Genomic DNA, 27,267 nt, shown 5'->3' with positions numbered 1-27,267 from the left:
TTAATTCGTATTGTGAGTGCTGGTTGACGTTGGCGCAGTGCTTCGTTTTTTGATTCCAACAGAAAAAGGCGCGGAGTGGAGTAACCCGAAACCGTTGTAGAACTTCAGAGGCACCTGTGAAATAACAAACGGCACTATGAAAACAAAGTCAGTACTGTGTATGCTCACACATATGCTCCGCGGTTAATGTTCAGTTTAAAATTTAGCTTGATGTTTTTTTTATTTGTTTTTTTACGGTATTTGCTTGATTGTCAAGCACTGATAAACAAACTTTCTGCCTGACTGGGCGTGTACTCCCAGATTTTACAGCAAGCACAGCTGCAAGAGGCATACATATCTACGTGAGCTCACTTTAAACATTTTGGTTTCCAAGCATACCACATATGCATGTTACCACGACCAGTATCCTTGACGCATAATTCACACACGAAAATACCAACAAGAAAGCATGCATAGTAATTTTTTTTTCTCTATCTCGATAAGAACGAAAAAAAAAAAGAACTACTCGTGATTAGAAGAACAAAGGTCGCACAGCAAGAATCGATATAGATGCGCACGCCTCGCTGAGATTTTCGATGTAAAGGTATCTCGGCACATGATGGACGCTCTAGTTATAATACGCAGGCTAGCGACTTTGTTTTTCTTGTCTGCAGGTAGCGTGGAAAGAAGCTGTTATTTACAAAACAGCAATAAAAAAACGCTATGGATGTGCTCAAATAAGAACAATCAGAGTGGTGTCATGTACACTATCAAAGACTCTCAGTTTGCCGTTATTGATTAAAATAGTTTTGGCGAATAAAGTTGCATTCTTTATCCTTGTTTATCCAGGCACTTGACTTCTAAATTAATGATAAACGTTTTCTCCGCAACAGTACATAAAATATGAGAGGGCATCAAAAAGTTTTGAACTGGCAACATTGAACAAAAACAAAACGCATTTTGTACCTGTGTGCTACGACTGTTGGCCTTTCAGGAACGGTTTCCCTATCAGCGCGCCAAACATCATTATGTTAAGCGAAAGTGACTCCGAGCTGCGCATTTTTGTTTTGAAGGTATTTCGTAACTTTTTTTGTCGCTTAAGATGAATGAAAAACTTGAACAGCGTGCGTGCATAATATTTATTTTTCAATAATTGTAAAGAACATTTTGGGTTCAAAAATGTATCACTACTAGGAATGCTTTGTGAGCCCTGTACGTAAAAAGCGCATTGATTTCACAAAACAGTGCAACAAGGCAGACGTACCTTTGTTTTCGATGTCCGGAAAAACTCAACATCTTGAAGAGAGTACAGTAAGCAGAGTTTTACTGCCAGAAGCGCCAAGTGCGTGCCTAGACATCCCTTGGGGCCAGCACCAAATGGTAAATAGGTGTACGGGGAAATGGTACTAACGTTGTCTTCACTGAACCTGCATTGCGTCACAAAACAATAAAAAAGTAAGGACGTTAACTCCCCGGCAAGGAGAATGATTTCAGAATCAGTAAACAGCGATGGCTTATAGAATTTTGATTGAAGACATATTCATTATCTCGCTTCTGCAGCGTCCATTTTTAAGCGTATCATAGAGTCTATGCTGAAGAGCATACTTGGATGGCGTTCTGGTTTCACAGAAGAACGAAGACTGTGGAAGAAGGCTTAAAGGGATGGTGAAACGAAATTTAGATCTTAAAAAAACAAGGCGAAAGCGCTAGGCAAGGCGCTATAAACCCGAAAGCATCACTCATAAAGCAATATCTCCAACAAGTGTTCGTTCTTTTTTTTTTTCTTTTTTTTTTTTAAGAAGAGCGCGCTTGAACAAGACCAAAAAAGCCCGTGACGTCGCCCTATTCTCGTTTCCTCCTCTTCTCGCTTTGGCTCCGCAAGGACGCGAAAAGGGAAGGAAGTAAGGCCGTTTCCCCTCCTCCTCAACAATTCTGCAGGAAACGCGACGTCGCCATTCTTACTCACTAGCACCTTTATTTTACAAAAATACGGTCATCTGTTCGAGATATCGCTTTATGAGTGGTGTTTTGGGTTTTGTGGCGCCCCGTTGAACACTACTGCTACCCTATTTTGTGAAATCCGAATTTCGCTTCACCGGTTCTTTAATGTTCAAAAAAATGGCGTCAAGTTAAGGAAGGATAAATACACATTCTGGGTGCCAGAAGTTGGCTCCCTAAGACACAATATCAGCACCAATGGGCTGCAGCCTCTCAAGAAGAACCTGAATGCAGTGATGAAAGCTCAAAGTCCCGAAAACATAAGCGAACTACGTTCGTGCATCGGTCTTATGACATAGCAAGTTTCTTCGGAGTGGAGCAACTTTGCTTGCTCCACTTTACAACCCTCTAGTTAAATATAGTCGCTGGACCTGGAGTCCGGAGCAACAAGAGTCGCTCGAAAAGCCCAAGCAAGCCCTACGACAAGCAAAGATATTCGCGCACTTCAATGAGGTTCGAGATGACCGTGACTCAAGGTATCATATATTGGGGCCAGAGGGTCGTCGTTCCTGAGGCTGCGCCAGACAAGGTGCTGCAACTTCTTCACGAGAAACATCAGGGGACCTCAGCACTGAAGTAGGTCACAAGTATAATCGTGTGGTGGCCTAGACTTTACATTGAGACCAAACGTTTGGTTAGAAATTGTCACACTTGTGTACAAATACCATAGGCTCGGGCTACTCCGTTTTTGGTTGCAATTTTGGTGAGGGGGGAAAGGTGGCTCCCAGGAACGGTAAAAGAGACGACTGATTTTCGCATGGTCACAGTCGAAACGTCAGTCAAACTGAAGCGGAACGTGGATCAACTTCGCCCACGAGGAAGCACGGCTCACACACAATTGGGGGGCACGACGCCAGAACCACCTGAGCAAAAAGGTGTTGGTGACCCGCCGGGGCAATCTGACATAGCCGAAGACGAGACGTCCACTCCAGTTCTTCGGCGGTCGACCCGAACCAAGAAACCAGTTCACCGTTATCCATCTTAAGGGAAGCGAGGGGGGAGAAGGGAAGAGGGTGGATGCGGCATCCCAGATAGCATTTGCTCTCTCCCGTATGTTTTAGCCGTGAGCACACCGACTTTGACGGCATAAAGAGCCTCGTGATTGACGCCCGGGTCAGTCGAACGCTACGTCTGCCGAATACCGGTTGCTCCTGAAGTGTAGCTGTCAAAGACACAATTAAAGAATTCTACCACACTATGCACCTAAACTATTTTCCCAGACACAATAAACTACAAATACTTCACATGATGAGATGTTTGTTAAAAGATGAGACACTTCGGATCATATCTTCGGCTGCATAACCAAGTTACATAAAATAACTCCTAAAACGCAAATGTATTGTTGAAATTGTTCTTCTGTTAAAATACCGCCGCTGCACTAGAAAACGTTTATTCAAATTGCAAACATCCTTTCGAGAGTCTAGCCATGAGATATTTTCCAGAGGATACTACAAGTTCTCGCTGCAGCAAAGAGTGACAAAAAATAACATGTCGTTTCGTAGTTCTCTTTCGCTTGTAATTATTGCCTTTTAAGTACAGAAAAACATTTCTCTCTAGTGAAGCTAGTGACAAATGTTTGCTGTCGAATATTATGGTAAACTTAAAATATACACAGCTCACAACTCCCTTCACTTTGTAGAAAACAGTAAATCATTTATGAAAAAAGATAGAATAAAATTCCAGATGTTATCTACAAAATGAGCTAGGGTTGTACGCTATTTTTCTTTATTCAATTATATTTTTATATAGCAATCGATTGAACATAGTGACATTATTAAACATTGCTTCACTGTACTGTGCTTTTAAGGATCCCTTTGACATTGTAAATAAACTGATCATTTTTATGAATGATTGTCAATATCTTGTCATTTCATTTTGAAGAACCTAACAGTATTCTTGTACTAAAATCATATATCATCATTTTCTTATGTGATGTGCCACGTCAATTTTTTTATGCAGAATTTGTTGTGCACCGCCCCTTACAGGCAGATAAAGACCTATAATTATCAAATAGAACCAACGTAATGACAGCTGTCCCCCTTGGCCTACTTAAACATCAGTCACGACTAATAGTACCGATAAGAAAGTTGGGGAATTGCAATGCGGCAATTCTGGTCGATGAAAAAAAATTAATGTAGCTTTCTTCATCCGCATTTAATCTTAATGACAATAGGGGCATCATTTGCTATAGTACCCAAGTGTGATGCATTAGTTTCTTTTTTTTCCGTTTTTCACATTTTTGGGGGCTTTTATATCGCACTTTTTAGATGAAGTATGTTATTTATTTTGAGGCAACTGAAGAAGGGGTTAGCAACCTCGAAAAACTCCTCCTCCTTTTTTTCTTTTTTTTAACACGGGTGAACGAATAAAAGGCAAGGGTAGAATCACAAAAAGTCTTCACAAACTGTATGTTTTTTATTTCTTACTTTGATATTTCTCGACATAAATTAAATATTATTAGTGATTTTAATATGTTCGACGGAAATATCAAGGCGCGTATGAGAGCTAGAACACTTCTTCATTTATTTATTTTCAAATACTGCAGCTTTCTCTGGCGCTATGACAGGAGTTGGGGAAAGAGTTGTACAAAATATATAACAAAATGAAATATTACACAAAAGTAAATTATATATGACAATCATTGGTACTTAAAACAAATATTTGTATGTTAAGTCAAAACAATCACGTTCCCTTTCTTTGGTCTTATACCCAAATGGCGAATGCAGTTGTTACTCTAAATAGAACGCCCTGTTCATTTATTAGACACAAATGTCCCGCGCGTCTTTATCTTATAAAGCGTAACATCTAGCGAAATAAAGACTTACAATTAATTCATATAAGTAGATAACATTTTACTTTGAATGACACCGAAAGATTTGCCACTTTTTAGACACAAAGCAGTATCACCTCGTTTAATAAAAGAATATAGCTGTACCTCTCTGGGATGAAGGAGTCCGGGTCAATGAAATTCAAAGGATCCCGATGCATGGCATAAATGGGCACGGTGATTGTGCAGCCCTTGGGAAGAGTGATGCCTGTGTCACCGAGAGCGTAGTCTTCCGTTGTGGACCTGTCAATCCTGTTGCCAAGTACAAGCAGTCAACCTGAAATCTCAAGTGTTATGTTAAGAGCATACAACTATTAAGGAGAGCTTCGGTTCGAAGTGAACTAAACATTCTGGCGCCCACTTCGACTCCTGCAATAGTGCTAACTATCAAAGCATAGAATGCCTTTTGGCGGACATTTCTGATCCCCACGTGACTTGATGCCACATGACTCCACGTGACCTCAAGACACGTGAGAGCGTAACGTCGCGTCACGTGACCACGTCGAGTGACGCCAGGTCACGTGACATCACCACGTGATGTCAGTTCCCCTAAATTAAGCGGGGAAGTTTACGTCACGTGACCTGACACCGCGTGACATAGACGTGACGATAACATGTTACCTGACGTCAGATCACGTGACATCTATTTCCAGCTAAGTTTAGCATAAGAATTGACGTCACGGTGCAAAGTTGTGGTGTCACGGGCCGTCGAATTCCCCGCAGAGTTTAGCGGGAAATTGAATACACAATATGTTCGTCTTCACTCCCCGACAAGACTGCATAATGTACGCTAAACAAGTTCAAACGATATATACTTAAATATTGCATTCCATTCATTATAGGACTTTAGGAATAAAGGTCGCTGACAATCTTTTTGACAGGTTCTCAGCTACCAGACACACCATTGAACCAAAATATATTTCTATGAAATCAGCTACCCGCGGGAAAGCTTACTTATTCTCAAATGTTAGTACAACTTCTTCGGCATGCCGTTTGAAGCCATTGTGTATGTTTGTTTTATCATAATTTATTAACGAATTTTTGCGGTACATTATATAAAAATCAGCTCGTTGAACCCAATAATGATGCCCATACGACTTGTGATCCGCGACCGAGTACACAAAGGTACAGTCAGCGACAGTATAAGCTGTCCCAGTTCAGCACCAACTCAAAAGGCGTAAAATGTCGCGTGGGATGACTCCTGCATCTAGCTATGAAATCGACAGCTATATTGCAGAATTAGGAAATGTGGCAGTTCAAACTTTTTTTTTTGTTTAGTAGGTTAACGTAACCAGAGCTGCCCACATTGCTTTTATGCTTCCTCGGCATGAAAACCTCTGGCAGAGCAGATATTTTCCACCCTGTACGTAATGTTAGGGAACAAATTATGAATCATATAAAAAAAATTATATCAATTGCATATCAATTTTGCAGAGAAACATGCGTACACAATGACGTTCTGAAGTCTATTGTTTGTGAGAAAACCTTAAATGCGGCAGTAATCCGATGGTAGGTACATTTTAGTATAGTTATATTGGTAAAAAGACGCACCATCCAGAAAAAGCATCAATGAGCGCTTTCACTGAACTAACCAGTACTTCTTGGAGCTCGTCAGACTTACGGTACGTTTTCGTCTCGTTTATTTTTATATTTGAATCCTAGATACGCAATAATGGCGTAAAACACATAGCATAATAAACTCCGATGTTTGACAAATTATGAATCTTCAGCAGATCGGCCTATGTTGCGAGCATACCTTGTTGCAGGAGGAAAGAGTCTCAAAGCCTCCGACACAACCCCGTGAAGGTAATCCAGCTTCGAAATAACTTCGGGAGAGATTTCCTCACCCTTCAGAGGGAAAAAAGGTCGAATGTTTCCATTAAAAACAACCGCGAAAACATCAGCCTTTTTTTTTTTTTTGTCCCCTCGAATGTGGAGAATTTTTTTATTCTACACTTTAATTACGTTCTTAAAAGCGTGCTAATTGTACATTTTGAGAGCCAGTATTTAGTCTGTATTCTAAAACTTTATAAAGTTTATATACCTTTTTTAAAGAAGTTAACGTACATCCCTTTCCCCCTATACCCACCGCGGTAATAAAGCGTGCATTCATTCTGGCGAACTAGTTCCCTTTATAGTGCGACTTCGCAGTGTCCTGTTCAAAACTCAAAACGATAATGCACAAACATGTCCATATCTCTGTATTAAAAAGCTTGCAAGAGCAAATTTAGATTGCTTTTTTGCTTTTTTGAGCTACGGCACTTCTTACGGGTGCATTCCATTGATGGACTAAAAATATGTTTGTAATTTGGGAATATTCTCATGAGCCTCTACGCATTCCATACATGCCCGTGACGATTTCGATGGCGGTCGTTTTGCTAGTTTTGATACTAGTGGTTATAGTTTCCAGCATGTTAATTACAAAGACGCCGATTGGGATTGTTACGAGAGGAATAGATGCTGCTTGGAACAAGGAAACACACTTATGTTATTATGCTTTGAATGAGCTGTATACGCCTATTAATTGACACATTATGTAATCTTTTATATCGTGGTTTCACGTTCCTAGCCTGGCTCTTTAACGTCCCTTACTTTAATTTACGTGTTTTTTTTTATTTGCACAATCCATTCGCAAGCTCTAATTGAAAAAAAAAAAAAGACGATAGAGATTAATATTGAAACTGCTCGTTGATTCCTCCAAATTGTTTTATTTCTTCTTAAATTAGAACAGAGGCTAAATACGTTTACATCTTCAACCACTCATACACTGGGCCGCAAAAAAAGAACGTATTTATCAAGAAAAAATTATGACTGAAAAGCCGCCCTGCGAACGCCGCAGAATGGCGTGACGGTGTAGCATTCACAACTACCCCAATCGCCCGAAAAGCGTTGGCTCGCCTTTCTCCAGGCCTTCCTTCCCTTCTCGATCTACGGTCTTTCCTTTCAGCGGCCTCGCAAACATTTCAGGGCTTGGAAAGAGGCGACGTACTGTGATCGAATATTGGTGGTGCTTTCAGCGCACGCTGAGCGCTCTTTCCAGCGCGCGCGAGATCGCATGATCGAAAGAGAGTGAGTTGAAAAGGCAGAGATGATCACCCATAGGCTTGTTTCTCTCAACCAGGGGGCGCGAGCGCCTTCGTAAGACTAGCATAAAGCTCGCTTCACACAAGGGTGTCTCTCTGCATTACGTTACGTTACGACCGTTTACGACTGCTTACTTCGCGAGCCACCGCGACATCCGTGCTTCGAATGAAACGTGGCGACGAGTTCAAGAGGCAGCTTTGCACGCGAGGTATACGAAACACGAATTTGCTGGTGACTCCTCGCGTAACGTAAGAAATCCTAAGCAAACGCTCCAGTGTGTCCCGACCGTAATTATTGCATCATGCATAAAGTGGCACTGCAGCGTTCGGTCAACCACGATCTATGGTCGTTTAGAGGCGTGTGTCAGCATCTGTCTACGCGCGGTAGCAGGGCGTCTGAAAGAACTAAAGAAAGTTTAAATAAAGAAAATAGATACGTGGCTCGCGCTTTCAGTGTCCTACCAAAATGATTAGAATGCTTTTCTTGTAGCTCAATTCTTCGTGATACTTTCTTTCGCAAATTTATTTCTACCAATGAAGATCTGCCAGCTTAGCGTACGCGAGCAACGTGAAAAAAACGTAAAGCCATGGTCACACTTGAGCCACCCTAGGTCGCACTTGCAATACATCATACAAGGGACAGTCTGCAAGCTCGAATCACTGCAATAACCGTGGTTCGAATTCCACGTGCCCCAGCTTATTCTTGTACCCATAGCCATGTGGAATTCGAAGCACGAATCTCGCTGTGACTCAGGTTAGAATCTGTATGCACACTCTATTTTCTATGATGTATAAACAGTGTGACCACAGCTTAATTATTAATGCGTAACCGAAATGGCGACCGAGACATATTCAATTTGGCTCGCCAGAGGCGCTGGCCAAACTTCAGAGCTACGGAGCTGTACTCAATTTCACATTTAAGTCTGACCTCAGCCGACGCTACAATCCGATGGAGCGAATCACGCAGCGCGAAAATTGACTCGCCACGGCTCTATATACCTTCGCGAAAAATCGCCTTCTGCGCGCTGCCATCGTTGTCTGCTGGGCTGTGGAACGCCCTCTGAGCATGCGCTGTTGCTCTGCGGTGCGGTATATCGGACGCTGCTCATGCGTTCACAGCTCAGTGACTCGGCATTTTTCGCCAGGGTGATAAGCGATGCGAAGGTCTATAATCGTCTTTGTGCGTTTGCTATTGCCGGCTAATCTATACACGCACAGTGAGTGTGCCATGCTCCCACACTTTGTTTTCTTCTTTCTGCGCGTGATTGGCTCCGCCGGATCCTAACGTTGGCTGCGGTCAGACTTTATGTGAAACGGAGTAGGGTTCGTTTCGATGGCACTCCTTCCTCTCCGAGCGCTCTCTCTGTCTATCAGGTTGCGGAACAGCACCGCCGGCACGTGTGGTCGCTTTGTTTTCGTAAGAAAGGTAACCGGGAGCACCGACGTCATCGATTTTCTCATGCAGCGGTGTGCCTCTGGAGGAGAGGAGAGCGCGTTCTATTCAATCAAGGTCAGCGGACCGAAGCAGCCTTGCGAGATCACTATTCGTGTTTATTCCTCTACGCCCTTGTATATGTAATTGCGAAGGGCAAGGGGGACACGGAAGCCAATCGTGTTGACCTTGGCCCTATTGAGGCTCGCGTTTCCAGCGCACGTGCTTTATTTAGAAGGCAGTAAACACGTTCTCTTCGCCCCTGAGTGGGCTCGTAACTCGCGAGAAAGGAAAAAACAAACGAACGAGTAACTTGTATTTGCCACGCTCGTTTGAGGAGCGAGCATGTGGAAGCGTAGGGAGGCGTCCAATCGGCGCCGCCTCTGCGCGTAGCAGAGATGGCAGTAATGACATTACTGTAATGAAATTACAGGAATTAAATTACTTTTTGTGGTAATGAGTAATGTAATGAATCACTTTTTTAGGCAGGTAATTTAGTAATGTAATGAATTACTCTCAGACAGTAATTTCGACAAAAATCACTCATTACTTACGAAAGAACTTTTTCCCAAGTTAGAAAACTCGTATACAAGCTTGAAAAAAAGAAGAAAAAACTCATTTGCATGGCGGAATGTTGTGGAAGAGATATCAGAGAAAATAAGCGACGGCCACCTGAGCGCAAAGCATCGTACGAAGAACTAAACAGACGCACAAAGACGGGCTGGAAAGGCGAAGGAGAAAAGCTTATGTGTAGACGTCGCTGGAAGGCAACGGCTTACGAACTCCAGGCAAGAGAAATTAACGGCTTCACATGATCACGACGATGCTGTACTTGGTTCTTCCCTAAGCTGACAGTGCGGGGGGAGTTGCGAGCTAACCAGAACCAATCAAACACCTCCATTTAATCACCTGACCCTTCCCTTTTTCTGCGCGTGGGTAGGAACGGGAGCGTGGTTACGTGGCGAAAGATAGACATGTGACTATTCCAACGAGCATGCAGCTTCCACCGTTATGTCAGCATAGAGATTAATGGCTTTTGGACTACGAGGCGAAGGGCACATCACCATTAAGGTCAACACGTTTTAAAATTTGAGAGGACAAGACAAGCAGATCCCCAGCCTTCTTGTTCTTTTCTCAAGCAAGGTCAAACCGTAAGCTTCGTGACCATTGTGAACAAGAGACGACCGGAATAAATAGTTAATTCCAGATGCTTTGTCAAGGCCCTAGAACGTTTCGTGCGTCTTCGAGCAAGCAGGTGCCGTTCGTGGTATGCCTCGCTGCCTTCCCCTGAAAAGTTTATTCGGGAATAAGCATACAGCTAATATCGCCAACCGTTTGTTGCGAAAGTATACAAATTAGGAAGCTCACGTCGTTCCTTTTCTCAACTGGCGACGTTTCTGCTTAGCAATTACCGAGCCCCCTTTGTGTGACAATGCGCAAAAACTTGGGTTTTTCATGTGTTCGGGACCAATAGTCCTTGAGAGGAATGACCGGGAATACGTCAACTAGTTCGCCTGGGACGATAGGATTATACTGCTTCTGAGGCGGAAGGAAAACGTTTCACGTGACGACTCCTTGTAAGAACGAGCTCACATGGCCCGACTTAAAAGACTGACAGGGACTACAGCTTCTTCCAAATCAGGAAGACGAAAACATGGCGCCCTTTAACTACGGACCTTCGCCGTTGAATTAACTTCGAAACCAGCGAGTCGACTGTCTTTAAGTCACATCTAACGAAGAAGCTATTCATCACGTTTAACACTTACGTCGTGTGCGTCAGCAAAAGACTGTTCAGTATGGTTCACTATGACTCTTTGAGGCGCATAAGGCTGTTGCGGTGTAAAAAGGAAGGTCCGCGTTTAAGTACATATACGGTAAATAAAATGAGCACGAATTACTGCCTCGAGGTATTCAAAAGTAATGTTAAAGTGATTTCATTACTATCGGAAAGTAATTGTAATGTAATGCCATTACCTTCAGTCTGTCGTAATTTGTAATGTAATTTAATTACATATTTTCAGTTTTCAGGAAAGTGACTAGTAATGTAATTTAATTACTTTTTAAAAGTAATTTTGCCATCCCTGGCACGTAGCAAGTGTGTCGAATATTCGCTCCCGTTTCTGACAAACGCCGTGAGATGGCGCAGCATGATAGGAGCTCGACGAACCGTCTTTATTCGCCCACGCGTTTTCGAGGCGTAATTCCGCCTGCGCGCCTATGTCCCAATCCGACAGAGACCGCTTTGGGAGAATGCGCGAAGTCTTGATTGATTATCGACCCTCTTTCTGGCCTCCGTTCCGACACCTCTCACTTCCTCCACCGTGGGAGCTACTACGTCCCTCGAGAAAATGTAGAACGAAACCTGCCAGAGTTCGTGCACTTGAATCGTATCTCTCCGTTACCTCCGCGATCCGGGGAGCCGTGTAACATTGTAGTCGGTGAAAGAGAGAGAGCGGCGGGGAGGAGTTGCAGTTGTCCTGCCTTCAACGCGAACACCCCTGCCTTCGGTTTCGCTTCGGCGACTCGTGAGCCTCGAGCGTGCATGCGGGGCCAAAGCACGGCGGAACGCAACGAGCGCGCTCTGGAAATCGTTCTCACGGCTTCCAGAGCGCCGTGAGGACGGCTTTCCCCGTCTTTACCGGTCTGGTTCCACCCGTTAAATTTCACATGCCGCGTGTGCAGAGGCCAAAGAATGTTACGTGAACGACACGACGTACGTGTGAGCTAAAGCATCGGTCCACTTCCTCTCGAAGTTTCGTTTGCTTGTCAGGATGTAAGGCCAGCAGGTAGACAGTGTGTGCAATGAGAGACGATATGCTGTCCTGACCGCCGAGGAACATGACGACGCACTGTGCCAGCACCTCGACTTCACTCAGTGCTGAAAAAAATGTTGCCATCGTCCTACGCTCTACGCACTGGAAATAACCAAAAAACGCCGAAACAAAATTCGAAAAAAAAAACTTTTTACTCGATGAAGCACCTCACCTGAACGTTCTGGAGTCTCACGACGGTTTGGATATCCATTTGTGTCATGGCGTTCCTCACGTGCATCCATCAAAAGTTTGAGATAGTCTTCGGACTTCTGCGAAAGAAGACTTTATAAGTCCAAGTCCGACAACTATTCGTGCTCAAAGCAATTCGAGCTTTAAGAAAAAAAAAAGAGACTTAAAAACTTGTCTGCATTATTCAGATAAACGCGGGGAGTTTATAATCTGTGGTGCATGCCATATGAGTATGACTTGCCCCGCTTGATTATGGTGAACTTTGGGTGGTTTTGAATGTGTTTGCGCGCGATACAGTCATGTGCTTTCCAGGTTACTGTCAACAGGAGTGGTCCAGCGAATTAGGAGTTTAGAGCAATTTTCAGAGCAGGAAAAAAAAGAATGCCGGTTGGAAAGACTTTGTATTACAAAAAGATTACACTTTGAAGTTTGAAGCAGCTTTGGAGCAGCACATACATACGTTTGGAGAAGTTCAGTGCATTTTCCTATTAGTGATACCGCCATGCACCCATGTAATCACTGCTGCGTGGTTCTCATTAGGTATACAAAATTAGCACTTATATTGTAGTAGCCAAACTGCCCTTCGACGGCATTGAACCTGTGCCATAAACTTAGTCAAATCCGTGTTATTTTCCTATTAGTGCTAAAGAAAATTACTAGGAGGATAGTTGTAAGCGTGTTCACTATCACTTTTGAGAAATAGATGTAGAAAACCAATTAAACACTACAAATCTAGGTAACAAGCAGAGGAAAATTGGCACTATACAAAGTTTCCTCACGTGACATGTAAATCAGTATGTACTGGGCCTCTCGATTCCTAAAGACAATATGCTTTCTGATGAACATTTTATTAACGATAACACTTGCTGACAACTTCACACTGCGTAAACATTCAACGTCGGCTTTACTTTGCTTTTCATCGGTCGTGATCGCGATCTACCTGCCCGAAAGTCAGATTTAGTACACAAAAGCTTAATCAATAAACTTTTTCTGTGTTCCCTAAATAAATACATATATCCTTGGTTATGCAAAACAGCGTCATGCATGAACAATGTCTCGCAGCCAAAAACCTGCATTGGAGTGTGACGGCCAAACCCCACTTGATTCCCACAGTTACCAGACGGAAACGAAATCTAACAACCTATTTGACCTATACTGACCATAGGCTACAGATCTTCAATTAAAATGTCCTAGCTAAAAAGTTTAATTAAAAAGTTAGCAAATCTTAGTTAATCAAGTTACTAATTGTTTCTGTGTAATACTCGCGTTCTGACGTCCGCTGCGGTTGATAGCGTCATTCGGCAGAAATATCTTTTCTTTATTTATTGGCAGTGTCTTTATTGTTTCGAATATTTCCTGTATTAGAACAACACCCTGTATAGTTAAAAGTAGCTTATAGAGTTGTCAGTATTACTTACATGACCTCCCTTGTCTCGCTCGCGTATAGCCTTGCCAGCGAGGTCCTTAAAACAGCGAATTATGTCGAAGTTAAGGAGCTTAATGTTAAACCACTGTATCAAACCCGGAAAGAGGTCTGCAAACGCAAAACAACGCGATTATTTAGAAAACTTGAACCTTTCTAAATATTTGCGAAACATTGTTTCATGTGGGAACTTACATATGGCGATAAGAGGAAGCGTCATGTTTCGCGAAAATGCGCGCTTGGCTTCGATGACAAACTTGTTGGTGACGTCAGAATGCGGCTTCAGTTTAATGCCAAATGAGCACCTTGCAATAACGTCCAGGCCAAAGTTTGCATAAAACCTGCAACGTGAAAGAAGAAAGGGAAATATAGCGCGGGCAGCGGCTTAGCAATAGACGATAATAACCACACAGGGAGAACATGAAGCCATTCCTTGAATTAAATAAATATCTTAAAACTATGACAAATTGAAACATGGAAGTTGAAGCATCATGCAAACCGAAAGATCACGTTTTTAGTAGTATCACTAGTTTTAATATGCGTCCTAGATGATGAAACGGCAGTGTGCTGTAGTATCACGAAAGTAAACCATTCAAAAATGAGTGTGGACGATGCCGATACCTATTTCACTCGTCATACGACGAGTTGCCTTCTGAGGAATGCGTTGAGACGCTGTTAGCCCGGCGTAAGCAGCCACCTCAGTCACACTAGGCCCACCAGCTCTATGCGCATCACCAACTCAAATAGTCTCTTAAAACATTGCACATGCTTTTAACATCTGGCAGGTCTCGTCCATACTCGTGTCTGAACTGTCGTTGAATTGTCATCTAAACGTGCGATCTACTTACGTGATGCCATGAATACGCGTTCTCCTTCAGTGACGCCACGTTATAATAGGCGATCACAGCGCCACCCGTAATTAAACAAAAGCGAAAATATATCTACGAGTCTGTCTACGTAACGCCACAGCTTCCGTGTTTATATCTTTCAAAGCTCTTAAGCAACGATTTCTTTTGTGCGTGGAAACACTTTATGTAGACCCTCCACGGTTTCAGTATAGAGCAGGGCGCAGTCAAATACCGAAACACAGACCTACAGAACAAATATATCAATATCACGACACGTACAATGAGCTGGATTAGCTTAGCTGACAATAACATGCGCACGATATTATACGTGCGAATAAAGAGAAATAGGAACTCCATGATGCTGCGCTTTTGAAGCTAATTGATTGGCCCCGTCGTCTTGTAGAATCAACTGCTTTTGACGTAAAGCTTAAACGTACACCCCGCACAATTCGCGAATAAATTTGTTTTTAAATTTGCGAAATAAAATTGTTCGCAGTACTGAAGACTCCAGCCGTGTGCATTTTATCCCCCTTCATCGCCCCGTTCATCTGTTTCATATTTTCACCACCAGGCTGCGAAATTTTTTGCTGCACAATTGTACTGGAACCCCGATTCCCTCCTTCCCGTCTTCTCCGCTGGGTGAAGCCACCTCAATTGTAGCTGCAAGTACCCGACTACAATGTATACGGTGGGCGGCGTTGGTTGCAATGAGTCAACACTGAAAGAATAAACGCAAGGACGGCAAAGCGACACTTTGTTTTGTCCGTCCCTGTTTTTGTTTTGTCATTGCTGTCTGTGCTATTGTTTCCTCTTTACGTTCTCTTATTTTGAATGCAGAGTTTTGTCATCTTATCTAAAATAATTCGCATTGACTGATTCCAAATATCTCAAAACACGCGTAGTTTTCTTATAAGTTTGAACAAGGTTGTGTTTGCAGGAAATACAGTACTCCCATTTTCTAGTCGTCTGTTTCATGCGAATATGCTGGATTCTATCGCTGCCATGAAACGTTTAGGAAACACTATATCAGCCCTAGTGGATGGCAGTGCTATTATTGGCTTCTTTGTATTGATAGCAAAACGTTTACCCACTCTTAGAAAAAAAAACAAGATATATTTTTTTCCTCTTACGTCTTCACTTCTAAATCGCCCTCACAGGTCCGGAGATGTTCAGCGGTGATTCGTGCGCAGTCTGCAATAATGCTGCTCAACTGCAAAAAAATAAAAAAATAAATAAAAGGGTCTTAGAATTAGTAATGCTCACCAAGCAGATCCACGAATGAGATCGCTTAAGTCCGGGTAAGACGTGCCTTTTTTACTCTGCTCGCAGAAAACGCGGGGCTTGCAACGGCGCGTATGACCCTCCATCGGTCCAGGCTTGCCGCCGTCATCATGTTATCCAGAACGGGATCGCCAAACTTTATTGGCTGGAAAAAAAAGACAAAAAAAAAAAGATACATCATGTCGGATGACTTGACGACGGATGCCTGTTGTTGGTGCGCTGTCTAAGTCGGAGGTCAGTCTGTCTGGCCGACTTGCGTCAAAACGTAGCGGCGACAGGTCTTTTGCCTTCCCTCTTTCCTATACGCGTGGACGGCTATACGTATATTGCTGTTTTCTCGCGAATAAACCCAGCTGTGTTTGAAACTTTGTGTCGTCTCTTCCGTTACCTTACTATCTCCGTGCCTCCATGTTTTGTTTATGATGTTTCCTAACCCACAATGAAATTTTCCTTCTTGAAATCATTTGCTCGCCAGGGTGTAATTTATACGATGAATTACAGCGAAAAATAAACGGTTGCGATATAGTTCGTTTTATCTGAAGTTTTGGGCTCTGACAATGCTACGAGCCAACGGGGTTGCGTTTAAGAGCTTGTGTTGTCTTGTCCGTGTTTTTTTTTTTTTTTTTTTTTCGCTTTTCACGGGGTTTTTAATTATGTTGTTTAACCAACTCGCCTGCACTTTCCCTTGTGATAGATTACGGCATTTTTTCGTGTGTCTCAGCTAGAGCACTGCACGGGCCGGAATCTCAAGGCCCGGCCCGACTCGGTCCGGTAGAGGCACGGCCTGGGCCCGGCCCGAGCCCGAAAGATTATAAAGATGAGCCCAAAAAAGTTTCCAGACTTTAACCTATAGAGCTGTCCAAGCATAAGGCGAGCATACTTTATTTAAATTTATTTTAAACTTGGACCGAGTTTTTTTTTTTTTTCTTTGACACGATAAATGTTCCGATTTAGACGATGCACTTCGAGTATATGGCCGAAATGTGCACGCCATAAGTAAATTTGAGAAGAATAAAAAAGTGGGCAATGTTTTATCTAAGCATTTCTTGAAGAGATATTGGAGTTTTCAATGTTCAATTCGTTTCACAGAGAACATTCTCATCTACATGTTTTTGTGAAAAAACAACCACAATCACGGTAGTGCATCTTCAAAAGGCTGTATTAGCATAACATTTTCGATGGTAGTTAGCTTATTTTTGGTGGCATAGTAAGGCCCCCTCGCAAAGTGCAAATTAATGCTCACGTTTTTCTTTTCTTTTTTTTTTAAGTTTGCATGTTGTACCCTACGACTGGAGTGCCCTCGTTTTGTTGAGCGCACTTTCCCGTGTATGCTGATGGAATCCATACGTTTCCTTTAACGACGTAAAGGCTTTCCAAATACAAGACGTCGCCTTTTTTTTTTTTTTTGCTCGAAATGCGTTGTAGTGATTTTGCATTTCGCTTGTTTGCTTTCATTGAAGCTAAAGATCAATGAGCACAATTTTTGTTCTCAACTATTTTCCATTCGCGGCACACGACTCCCCAGCCTCGGCCCGGGCCAAACCGGGCCAAACCGGGCCGGCACGGCCCGAAAATGTTTTGTTCAAGCCCGAGCCCTGCCCGAGCCCGAGAAAATAGGTACTACCCGGCCCGAGCCCGGCCCGCTGGCCGGGCCGGGTTTGAGCCTTTGGGCTGGCCCGGGCCCGTGCAGTGCTCTAGCTAGGCGTGCACGCTACCGTCGACTTATTCAATATTAAAGCGCGAGAAACGTGTTTTGGCATCGCACACTTTGAGTCTGTGCGTTCGTGTTTGCGCTGCAACTAACTTTTGTCCCTGCTCAGACTTGAGTCCCCGAAAGCAGAGTTTATCTACTCATCGACAACTTAAGCTCCGAGCCTGGTCTGTCTTGTGCATTCATATCATTATCGCACCGCGACCAATGAGATGGTGGCATTAGCCGACGAGACTGCCGAAGAACGAATCGCCCGGCAACAAGCGCGAACATAATTATCCGCGCCTTGCGTTCCTTGAGCTGTCGCCGACTAACGTTAAAGATGCACGCTGTGATCATATATATACGGCGTGCGCGAGAAAACTGAACCCTGTTTTTCGCACCGCAAAAATAAACTACACTTCGTTTCAGCTGAAGTCCAGACGCAATGCTACAAGCGCGAGCATGTGGCCCTGAACAGTGGTTGCGCTGCACGAGCGCGCGTGCCTGGCAGGGGCACTGAAAGCCCGGAGCCCGCGCTCCTACTGCCCTCGAGATTGACCTAGATGTGGCGCTACTGTCGCGCTATCATCATCATCAAAGAGGGGATAGAAGCACGGCCGCCCCATAGTCTCTCCATGTTCGCGCGCGAGACGGCGTAGATACTTGCGTTTATTTTGTCGCATAGTATCGGTGGGAAAACAATTTTAGCGGAAAATGGTGGGGTACTGTTCGGTGCTTCAATGAAGGTCGAATCGTGTTACTAGCGTACGGCCTAAATTTAAATAATCGCTTGGGCGGATCCGTCGTCTGCTCTAGGTAGACGTTGGGAAGCATGGATCACCACGACGGATGCCTGTCTCCGGCTGAACTGCACTATTTACGTTAAATACTTGTTTCTTTTAAAATACACTCTAAAAAAACCCCGTGCATCTGCTTTCCCGCACAACACTCGGAGAGCCAATCGCCGCAACTTACGGAGGCAACTCAGAAAATGACGATGCCGAAACATATGTCCAGACCAAAAAACGCAGTCTGAGTTGTGACATTAAGCAATGTAAACGTCACGCTTGCATTGCTGACCAGCGTGGGAATTCAATAACATAATTAATTCCAACTCGGATAACATAATACTGGTACTGTGGGCTGTGAAATCGCAGGTCCAGTGCATTTTTTTTAACTGTTAGCTTTTGCAGTGATATAAATATTTAGCATGAGGAGAAGTTAGTGCTGTGCTGGAAATTACCGCGCTATTGAGTTCCTCTGCAGCCAATGTTTGCCTTCACTGTGCCGCGGTGTGGGTACGTTTTTCGGAGCTTGAACATTTCTACTACGTCGCGATGAGGAGAGAGTGCCTCTTCTAGTGACGTTCCGCAAACTGGACGTTCACACGACAACTGAAACAAGTGAAACAAACGGTTTTACTATATCTGCCGCGAGTGTAATAAACGAGTGTGACCGAGCAATGCAGCAACGTTCGTGCTATTAAATGCCCTTTTCGGTAGTGTGGATTCAACCGCTTCAATATTCCTGGTGAAGGCCGCAGAGGTCAAGAGGCTAATATTATAAATTTCTGACTAAATAACCGTCTTCTTAAACACAGTAGTTCCTGCAACTTTAACAAACGACCCGAACCACGACACAGACAGCATCGGATGCAGCGACACTCTTTTACTGATGAGTGTTAGCGACTCTCACGAGACTTTCCCGTCACCCTCCGCCCTCAGCTGACGCATATCGAGACTGGGCAGTTCATCGATTAACCTTCAGATTAATCGAGTTATGATTTAATTACGTTTTCTTTTTTGCCATTGAAGCGGAATCTTGTGCTGGTGAAAGTCAGCAAAAAGTAAAAAATGCCTGCTTTCATATTTTTAGCGTGTTAATTTCTTTTGTCACACAGGCTCGCACGGTAACCGATTCAGCGTGCTTCTGATTGTCACAGAGAGTGATTATACTGTTTACATAATTAGTTAAAAATTACTTCATTTTTAAACTTCATCGGAACGTGAAGTTTAAAATGGGGATGCTATATGCCATTTATGGCACAGTAAAAATAGTAAAAAAAAAGTGTAGTTTTGACGCCTTTCATGCAATATGACCGGCGGAAAAGCAACTAACAGATTTATTCATTGATTCGTCTATTAAAGGGTAGCGATCAGTCGGTTTAATTTTTAATTAAACCACAACTCAAATCAACATTCAATGTTTTATGAAAGCTATGATTTGTGCAAGATAAGAAAAATACGTCAACCAGCAGTTGAATACAAACCAACACACTAGGATTATGGAAGCTTCGATCCGACTTTATAATAATCGCTTTCCTGAATTTCTACGCATGTGGAACGATACAACACAACCTTTAGTAAGAAGAAACGACAATGAAAACGTCCAACATTTAATAATAAATGAAATGATGATGATAATGATGATAATAAATTAAATGATGTTTTGTTTTTTTGTTTTTATTGTATGAAAGTTCTACTCGTGTGCTTCTTTGTATTGCCCCCCCCCCCCTCCCCCTTATGTAATGCCCCTGCGGGGCCTTTAAGGGATAATAAATGAAGTAAGGAGGGTCAAGCTCAGTTGGAAACGGGATTGCGTCGTAGAGATCCATGCTTCTGAACGTGCGCCCGTAGCAGACGACGCACGGCGGTATCCCCGCTTTCGCATGTTTCCCATTTCGGCCGCACGGTGGCAACACGGTTCAATCTCGAGGCGAGCATTCAGTGAACGCCATATTTGTGGGTGTTGTTTAGAGCGCATGCTCAGAACAAACCCACATTAAGAGGTTGCTAAGACCGGCAATCTTGATGGTGTGGAATGCACGTTGCAAAAGAACTGTGGAAGCTCGCCATCAGCACGCGCTCAGCAGTCGCGCACACGGCTATGGCCGCCAGTGAATACTCCCAATATAGCATTGGCTGCGTCTGCACTTAAGCTGAAATGAAATATAGACATCGCGGACAGCTCAAACTCCGTCAGAACGTAGCCCCAGCCGTTCGAGCACGAGGGCGAAGTTCCAGCACCAACCGTTACCTAATTCAATAGTTATATGTGATTTTCTGTAATTTTCACTGAAAAAATGGGGCCCATTTCCGCCCGGTTTTAGTTTCTGCCGCCATTGAGCTCCGTGCATTTGAGAGCTCCGTCGTCCGCCAACTTTTCATTGAAAGTTTCAGGAAATCGCTTATAACTTTTGAATAATATAACGGTCGTTGCTGAAACTTTGGCATCTGGCTCGAACGGCTGGGGCTACGTTCTGACGGAGTTTTAGCACTCCGCCATGTCTAGACTATTTTTGCTTTGGTAATTAATCGACATCTTGTAGACCCTGAGATGGGAACGATAAAAAAAACACAAAAAAAAACGGACGAACACAACAAAATCTCAACAAGAGATTGGAGATTTTGTTGTGTTCGTCCGTTCTTTTTATCGTTCCACATCTTAAGGTCTACAAGATGTCGTTCGGTTTTCTCGCGTACAAACGGCACTCACCGACTCGATGCCAGAACTATAACGTGCCATTCGCATCAATTGTAAGCCTCTTAAGCGTCACGTGACTCCGATTCGATTGAACGAGGATCGCCGACGTAGTCACGTGACCCGTTACGCCTGCGTCCCGCTAGAGCGACAAACAGAAACAACCGACACTGACAAGCCGCAAACATGTGCAGAGTGTACGCGAAGGTATCCAGCAGGGATGGGCAAAATACATGCAAATATGTATCGAAATACCAATACAAAATACTTCCTCAAAAATGTATTTAATTACAAAGCTAATTACATTCCCAAAAAAAGCATTTAAGTACAAGATACAAATACAACCAAATGTATTTGGTCTCCTCCAAATACTTTTCCAAATACATTCCTCAAAATTTGCGTCATCGACTTCAGGGCACCTGCAACGGGTTTCTGGGTATCTCATTTTTATTTTGCATCGCACATTCGGGAGTTAGTGTGCGAGGCTCTAGTAACGTAATAGAAATATAATCACAAAAAATGCAATCAGCTTGGACATGAAAAAAGTACAGAGCTTCAAGCAGCTTTTTTTTTTGTCGATTACATTTTGGTGTAGGCCAACAAAGAACCGAGACGACCAAGACGCGCAGCACTAGCTAGAGAATTTTTTATTGTTGCAACTCGCACAAGTTACGAAAATCTGGACGACCCGCACATTCAGAATGTTCCAGGCAAAAATATGGATGGAAATCAGGCTGGAAAGCATCACAAATTGTCACATGCAGTTATTTAGCCAGTCTGCCTGCAGTGTGAACGTCGATTTCGTCACTATTCTTGCCTTGGACTAGCACCGTAATCACAAAGTCATTAAACGCTTGTGCTTGACTAAGAGACACTGCATTCGGTGCAGAACGTAGTTTTTTTCCTGTTCTGAACAGTGACAATAAATTTGAGGGATGTATTTTCGGCCGCAAAATTGTGTTTAATTACAATTGTATTTGAAATACCCACATTTTAGTATTTAAATACACACGTCAAATACATTACTCAATTTGTAATTAAATACAAATACAAAATACACAAAGTATTTGAAATACGTATTTCAAATACTTGTATTTGAAATACTGCCCATTCCTGGTATCCAGGCAGGCTTGCAATAACTCGACTGTGCTCACTTCGCGAGCACCCAGAGGCTGCAAGCCTGCCAAAAGTACCCTCGCGTGCATTCTGCATGTGCTTGGGGTTTGTCGTTTGATTCTATGTTTCGCTCTAGCGGGGTTCAGGCATTAGAGACATTGGGTAGGCTGACCAAACCTTGGGATAAATGGCGCATGCATGTCGTTTTTGGCATTTCTTCGCGCCACGAAGTAGACTGATTGGTGTGTGGGGTCACTGCGTATGACAACATGTAAAGCATTCGATTGCATTCGGTGTTTTCCCGAAGACTGAACGACACCACGAAGCCTCGCCTATCTTATTGGTATTGATGCAATGACTGACAAAATCGTACGCTCGTTTGCCGCTACATACATGATTTCAAAACAGCGTATTCTGGCCTCGCATGCAAGATCTGCTCTTTGTGCAAACAGGTCAAACTGTAATCTTGGCGAAGTTATTTTCATGCTTGCGTGCTTGCACACAAGAAGTCCAAACCAGGCCGTCATGCTCGATGATGTGCGCAGATATCAAACTTTCTGGCGCTGTAAATTTTTTTTTTTTTTTTTTTTTTAATTTGGACTTGAATGATACCGCCACTCGCATCCATTGACACATTCGTTGAGCGATTAGTGATCGCGGCTATAGTCTGTTGCTGGAAAAGGAGAGTAGGACAAGCTTCTCGCGCAAAACGTTTTGCTTGCTATAATTGGTTGTTTCCTTCTCGCCATTCACCTCCTCTCCAGAGTTCACCCTGCTAAAGTGGAAAGAGTGGCAGGCTGTGTGGGAGGCGCTTGTCCTTCTTTTCTTAACTTGCAACATACTATAGCCCTAAAATGACCATGGAATCCTAGTTTCTTTCTAATGTAGTAGTCTGGAAAGAAATCCTTTAATATGTTTAAAAGATGTACTACCTAAAATCTCACAAGGCAGGATAGTCCGGGTTAGCGTGTTTGACGAGCTAAACAAACCCAAAGGCTGCAATTAATGTAAAACAAATGAGAATTTATGCATTTTTCGTATTGATTTCGCACCTTTCTGTCGGACAAAGAGGTGAAATCTCGCACCAAGACCAACTTGATGAGGTCGGGCTCAGAGACATACAAAGCGGGCTTGCCTGCCTCAAAGGAGCTGAAAAAGCCAGAGCTCGTTAGTTGACACGCTCATCTCATTCGCACTGGGATACGTCATATGTTGATTATGCTTACCCAAATAGTCGTCCATACTTCTTATACAACTCCTGATCCACCAGGTGAATTGGCTACAGAAAAAACAAAAAGAAAACATAAATAACATCTAAACATGACACCTCAAGCAATTAGAAAATATATGAGTTTTGGGGAGTGGCACGAGTGGTTTTCTTGTTTTGTTTCGCTCAGACTTCGAACAAAAAACACGAGCGAAGCGGATTCATATCATGAGAACCCGAAAGAGAGCCGTTTTCTTGCTTGATGTTTCAGATTTTCAGGAGGTTGAACATTTTGTTTGAGGATCTTCACCGGTATGGTAAACTTAAAACAGGTTCCAAAACGACTGCAATCGTGCGATTCGGGACGAATGATTTAACAAATAACATTCTCAATCAGGAGTCTTTTGAACATTTTGTAAAGGATATGGAGCTGCGATTTAACTAGTTTTATCTGTTGGTGTGATTCTTTTATCTGTTGGTGTGAGTAAAGCAGGTAGCATTCTTATTTAAATAAATAAATACACTTAAAGTTACGCACTTTGAATTGTAATTCCTTTATATTGCTTGGTAGTTGTTCCAACACGCCTGCATAACAAAATAACTCGTCGAAATATAGAACGTGTGATTCAAAGCCTGAACCAGGTTTGGTTCAAAACTATAAAAAAAAAAAAAAAAAAGCTCTAAGACGCTTTCGCGTACATCTTTAAAGGGCCCATGAAACGATTTTTGGGTTGGGATAAATCATTTTAGATGGGGATTTTACTAATACCACATCGTTCAGTGGACCAAAAGAAAAAAGGTAGAAAGTCAAAAGCCCGACTTTCAGTGCGAAAATTTGAAAACAGAGCGGACTATTTCGTTCCTCCTCCCCTTCGCAACCTCTCTGCCTTTTCACTGTGATACATGCGCGGTTCCAAAAGCACGTCATCGGGTCCAAACTGACGTCACACGCAACCGGACCTCACTTATTCCCTTCACCCCTAAGCTGGCGTTGTGCTGGAAGCTACGCGCTTGCCGGACCAATCAGCCACCTCCCTTTTATCACCTGACTTCATTCTCTGCAGCCACATTTGCCACGCTCACGTGGCAAGTGTGGCTGGCCCAACGAGCACGTAGCTTCAACAGCACTATCAGCTTCGGAATGAACGGGGTGGGGAAAGCAACTTTTGTCTGAATTTTGAACGACGGGCTAATCTTCTAGGGGGACAATGGCTCTATCCGGCTACACAAACCAGATTCCGAGCGAGAAGGGCCTCCCTTCTTTTCGTCTTCTTTAACTGTTGGGTGGAATGGGCGATTTATGAGTTGAGGAGGAAAGCTAAACAGGAAAAAGTTGGAAAAGCGTTTCATGACCCCTTTAACTTATCCCTTTCTACTAGTCTGCTACAACATAGGTCCGCAGGAAGGATTAGTCCGCGAATGCGAGGGGAGAAATGGCGTTACTGCGCCCCTCAGTATGAAGCAACATTTTTCTGACGTCACGTGAAGAGAAAAAACTGATTCGATCAATATGTTTTTTTTTTTTTGTTAACGCTTACAAAAAATGAAAAACGTTTAAAAATTTCTGTAACGCCGAATCAGGGTGCAGCCCTTGAAGACGAAGAGGAAAGGGTACTGAGAGGAGAGTATGCCCCTCTTTCTTCCCAGCTATACACCTTTCCAAAAAACGCTCCTAGGCCGCCGCCATGTTGCTGATGCGGCTGGTGCGACTCTCGCGCCCTCTATCAGCTAGAAATTTTCTGCCACTCTCTGGGACTGTGAAGACCCGCTCAGCGCGGTTCTCTACCTACGTTTTTGCGGTTTTGCATTCGACTTTTTCTCGCCTCTATTCAAAGTTTCCACTTAATTCTTTTTTATGCGTGCTGCATACTCTTCTTGTGTTATCCTCCATTGTGAGAAATAAGGCTGGTAAGTGCCTGCCATTCAAGCTTTTCTGTTCGACATTCACGGGAAACGAAGGAGGTGAAGGACGTCGAACGACCCTCGACGCGATTTTGTGAACATTCTTCTCTCCCCTCCCAGAGATAATCCGGGTAGAATCCTCAGTCATCTCCAAAAATAGTTGTCCGGGTTGGGGTGAGAAACGGGTCAGTCGCGTTTGTTTCTTTGCCTTGGTGCGGTTGTGAAAAAAGGAAGCTGTCCCCAAAACGCGCCCCAAAACGAAGTCATCTCGGATTCCGTCCGATCGTCAAGATGTGACTTTCGTCGACTGTGATTGTGTTATTTGAGATCTTTCTCAAATAAATTCTTTTCGGATAACGCTGCATCGTGTGGTACGTATACGATTTATTGTTGGAATGTTAACACTTCCTCAATTGTATGTCCGTACCCTGTCCATCGATAAACACGTTATTTGTGACCGTGAAAAATGCGTGCCTTTCGGCCCCCTTCTGTTGTAATTTATTTTTGACAGCAAAGCGCTTTGTTGTTTCACATGCGGCGAATCCCGCGGCGCCGTCAAAACTTATCGCAAGAAAAAAACAAATAACTAGAACTATATATTCCAGTCGCATTCGTTCTGTCGTGCGCGTACCCAATAGAAATAGTTTAGTTTTTTGTTGCTTTTTTTGTTTTTTTAAATGTGGCATAATACTTTCTCAATGTCCTTGAGAAAATACATGTACCATGAAACACAAAATATAGCGGGAAAAGACGAGAATTTAGCCGCCAGCAGCGTTTTAAACTGCGCCTACGCAGGCTGCGCCTATTGAAATCACAGTCCACTCGGTTAGGGTTAGGAGGGACGCCGGTAAGAGTCTAGCCTCAAACTCAGTGACTGGGCTCGAAAACGGTTTGTTGCCCCTGGGGTCGAGTGTTTTTTGGAAAGGTGTATATTGAGCGGAATAAATTTTACCCTCGTTACGTCACACGTGACGTCACTAGGGTAGATTTAGCAAGAATATTTTTCCGCGATATTTCGCGAAAAAATTTACCCTCTAATTTTTAGCTGGAATATAGGCAATGTTAGATGCGTGTGACGTCACGTGACGTCATACGTCACGTGCTTCCTATATTGACGTCACACGTGACGTCACGTGTGACGTTACGAAGGTAACTCTCGGAGGGTAACCCTCGTGAACCTCGTGAGGGTAACCCTCGTGAGAGTATCTTTCGTGACCCACGTGACCCTCGTAAGGGTAAACCTTGTAACCTTCGTAAAGGTAACCCTCATGCTTCTCGTGACCCTCGTGAGGGTAACCCTCGTAACCATCGTGAGGGTAACCCTCGTAACCCTCACGAGGGTAATCCTCATGACGTCACATGTGACGTCACGTGTGACGTCATTTTGGGAAACGTCCCATAATGCGACGCGCGGTTACGCCGACAGCGACGGCGTTGTCGCTCGAGCCGGAAACAGTTGCCTAAGAGCTTTGCCCTGTAAAATGCTCCAGCTCACCTTGGCGCATTTGCCATTGAGTGGAGCTTTTCCTGTGGTTCTTATGTTGCAACAAATACATGAAAGCATGGCAGTTCTCAAAGGCAAGAGCACCAGCGACATTACAATCTTTAGACTGATTTCTCCTCCATCGCACTTTGCAAGAAGACAGAGATTGGCTGTTAAGTTAGTTCTTTTCTTTTTTTGGTAAACAAGAAACATAATAGCAGCACGGATGGGGTAGTGGAAAGTCTGTTGCGACCGACCTGTTGTAATGGGCGTAGACCATGCTGTTATCGGTAGTCAATTTATGACTTGGAAGGCTATATACTGCAAAGATCTGGTTATGGTCAATACTTCAGTCAGTCTATTTACGTGGCATGTAAGACTACGTTGCATCAACTTAGTCAGGCCGTTTATCATGTGCCACACATATGTTTCAGACTCAGTCCTATTTTTCTTTATTATTTGCTATGAAATCGTGATCCTATTAAACTCTTTTTTTTTATTTCATCAGCACAG

At 43.4% G+C, this 27,267-nt stretch overlaps 1 protein-coding gene across 1 annotated transcript; it reads right to left on the bottom strand.

The window, feature by feature from the left end:
• LOC8042028 (cytochrome P450 3A24-like) lies at positions 1 to 26,868 on the bottom strand. Its single transcript, XM_042291458.1, has 13 exons — positions 26,767 to 26,868; positions 23,389 to 23,441; positions 23,215 to 23,311; positions 15,902 to 16,018; positions 15,723 to 15,802; positions 13,940 to 14,085; positions 13,740 to 13,855; positions 12,305 to 12,401; positions 12,037 to 12,197; positions 6,561 to 6,652; positions 4,913 to 5,056; positions 1,244 to 1,406; positions 1 to 114 (listed from the first exon to the last, which is right to left on the bottom strand). The coding sequence occupies exons 1-13, from the start codon at positions 26,866 to 26,868 to the stop codon at positions 1 to 3; spliced, it is 1,482 nt and encodes a 493-aa protein (XP_042147392.1).
• Between the last annotated feature and the right edge of the window lie 399 nt (positions 26,869 to 27,267).

Source organism: Ixodes scapularis, unplaced genomic scaffold (assembly GCF_016920785.2).
Source record: "Ixodes scapularis isolate PalLabHiFi unplaced genomic scaffold, ASM1692078v2 PGA_scaffold2__306_contigs__length_199485367, whole genome shotgun sequence".
In the NCBI taxonomy this organism is placed as follows: domain Eukaryota; kingdom Metazoa; phylum Arthropoda; class Arachnida; order Ixodida; family Ixodidae; genus Ixodes; species Ixodes scapularis.
This window is presented reverse-complemented; position numbering and strand designations above follow the sequence as displayed.

What these genes read in the sequence shown, in the direction of transcription:
- LOC8042028 (XM_042291458.1), bottom strand. Translation starts at nt 26,868, where the DNA reads ATGTCGCTGGTGCTCTTGCCTTTGAGAACTGCCATGCTTTCATGTATT. An exon ending in CCTCTTTGTCCGACAGAAAG is followed by an intron (nt 16,019 to 23,214) that starts GTGCGAAATCAA and finishes TTTTTTTTCCAG; the next exon opens with CCAATAAAGTTTGGCGATCC. An exon ending in CTCTTTCCTCCTGCAACAAG is followed by an intron (nt 5,057 to 6,560) that starts GTATGCTCGCAA and finishes ACTTGGCAACAG; the next exon opens with GATTGACAGGTCCACAACGG.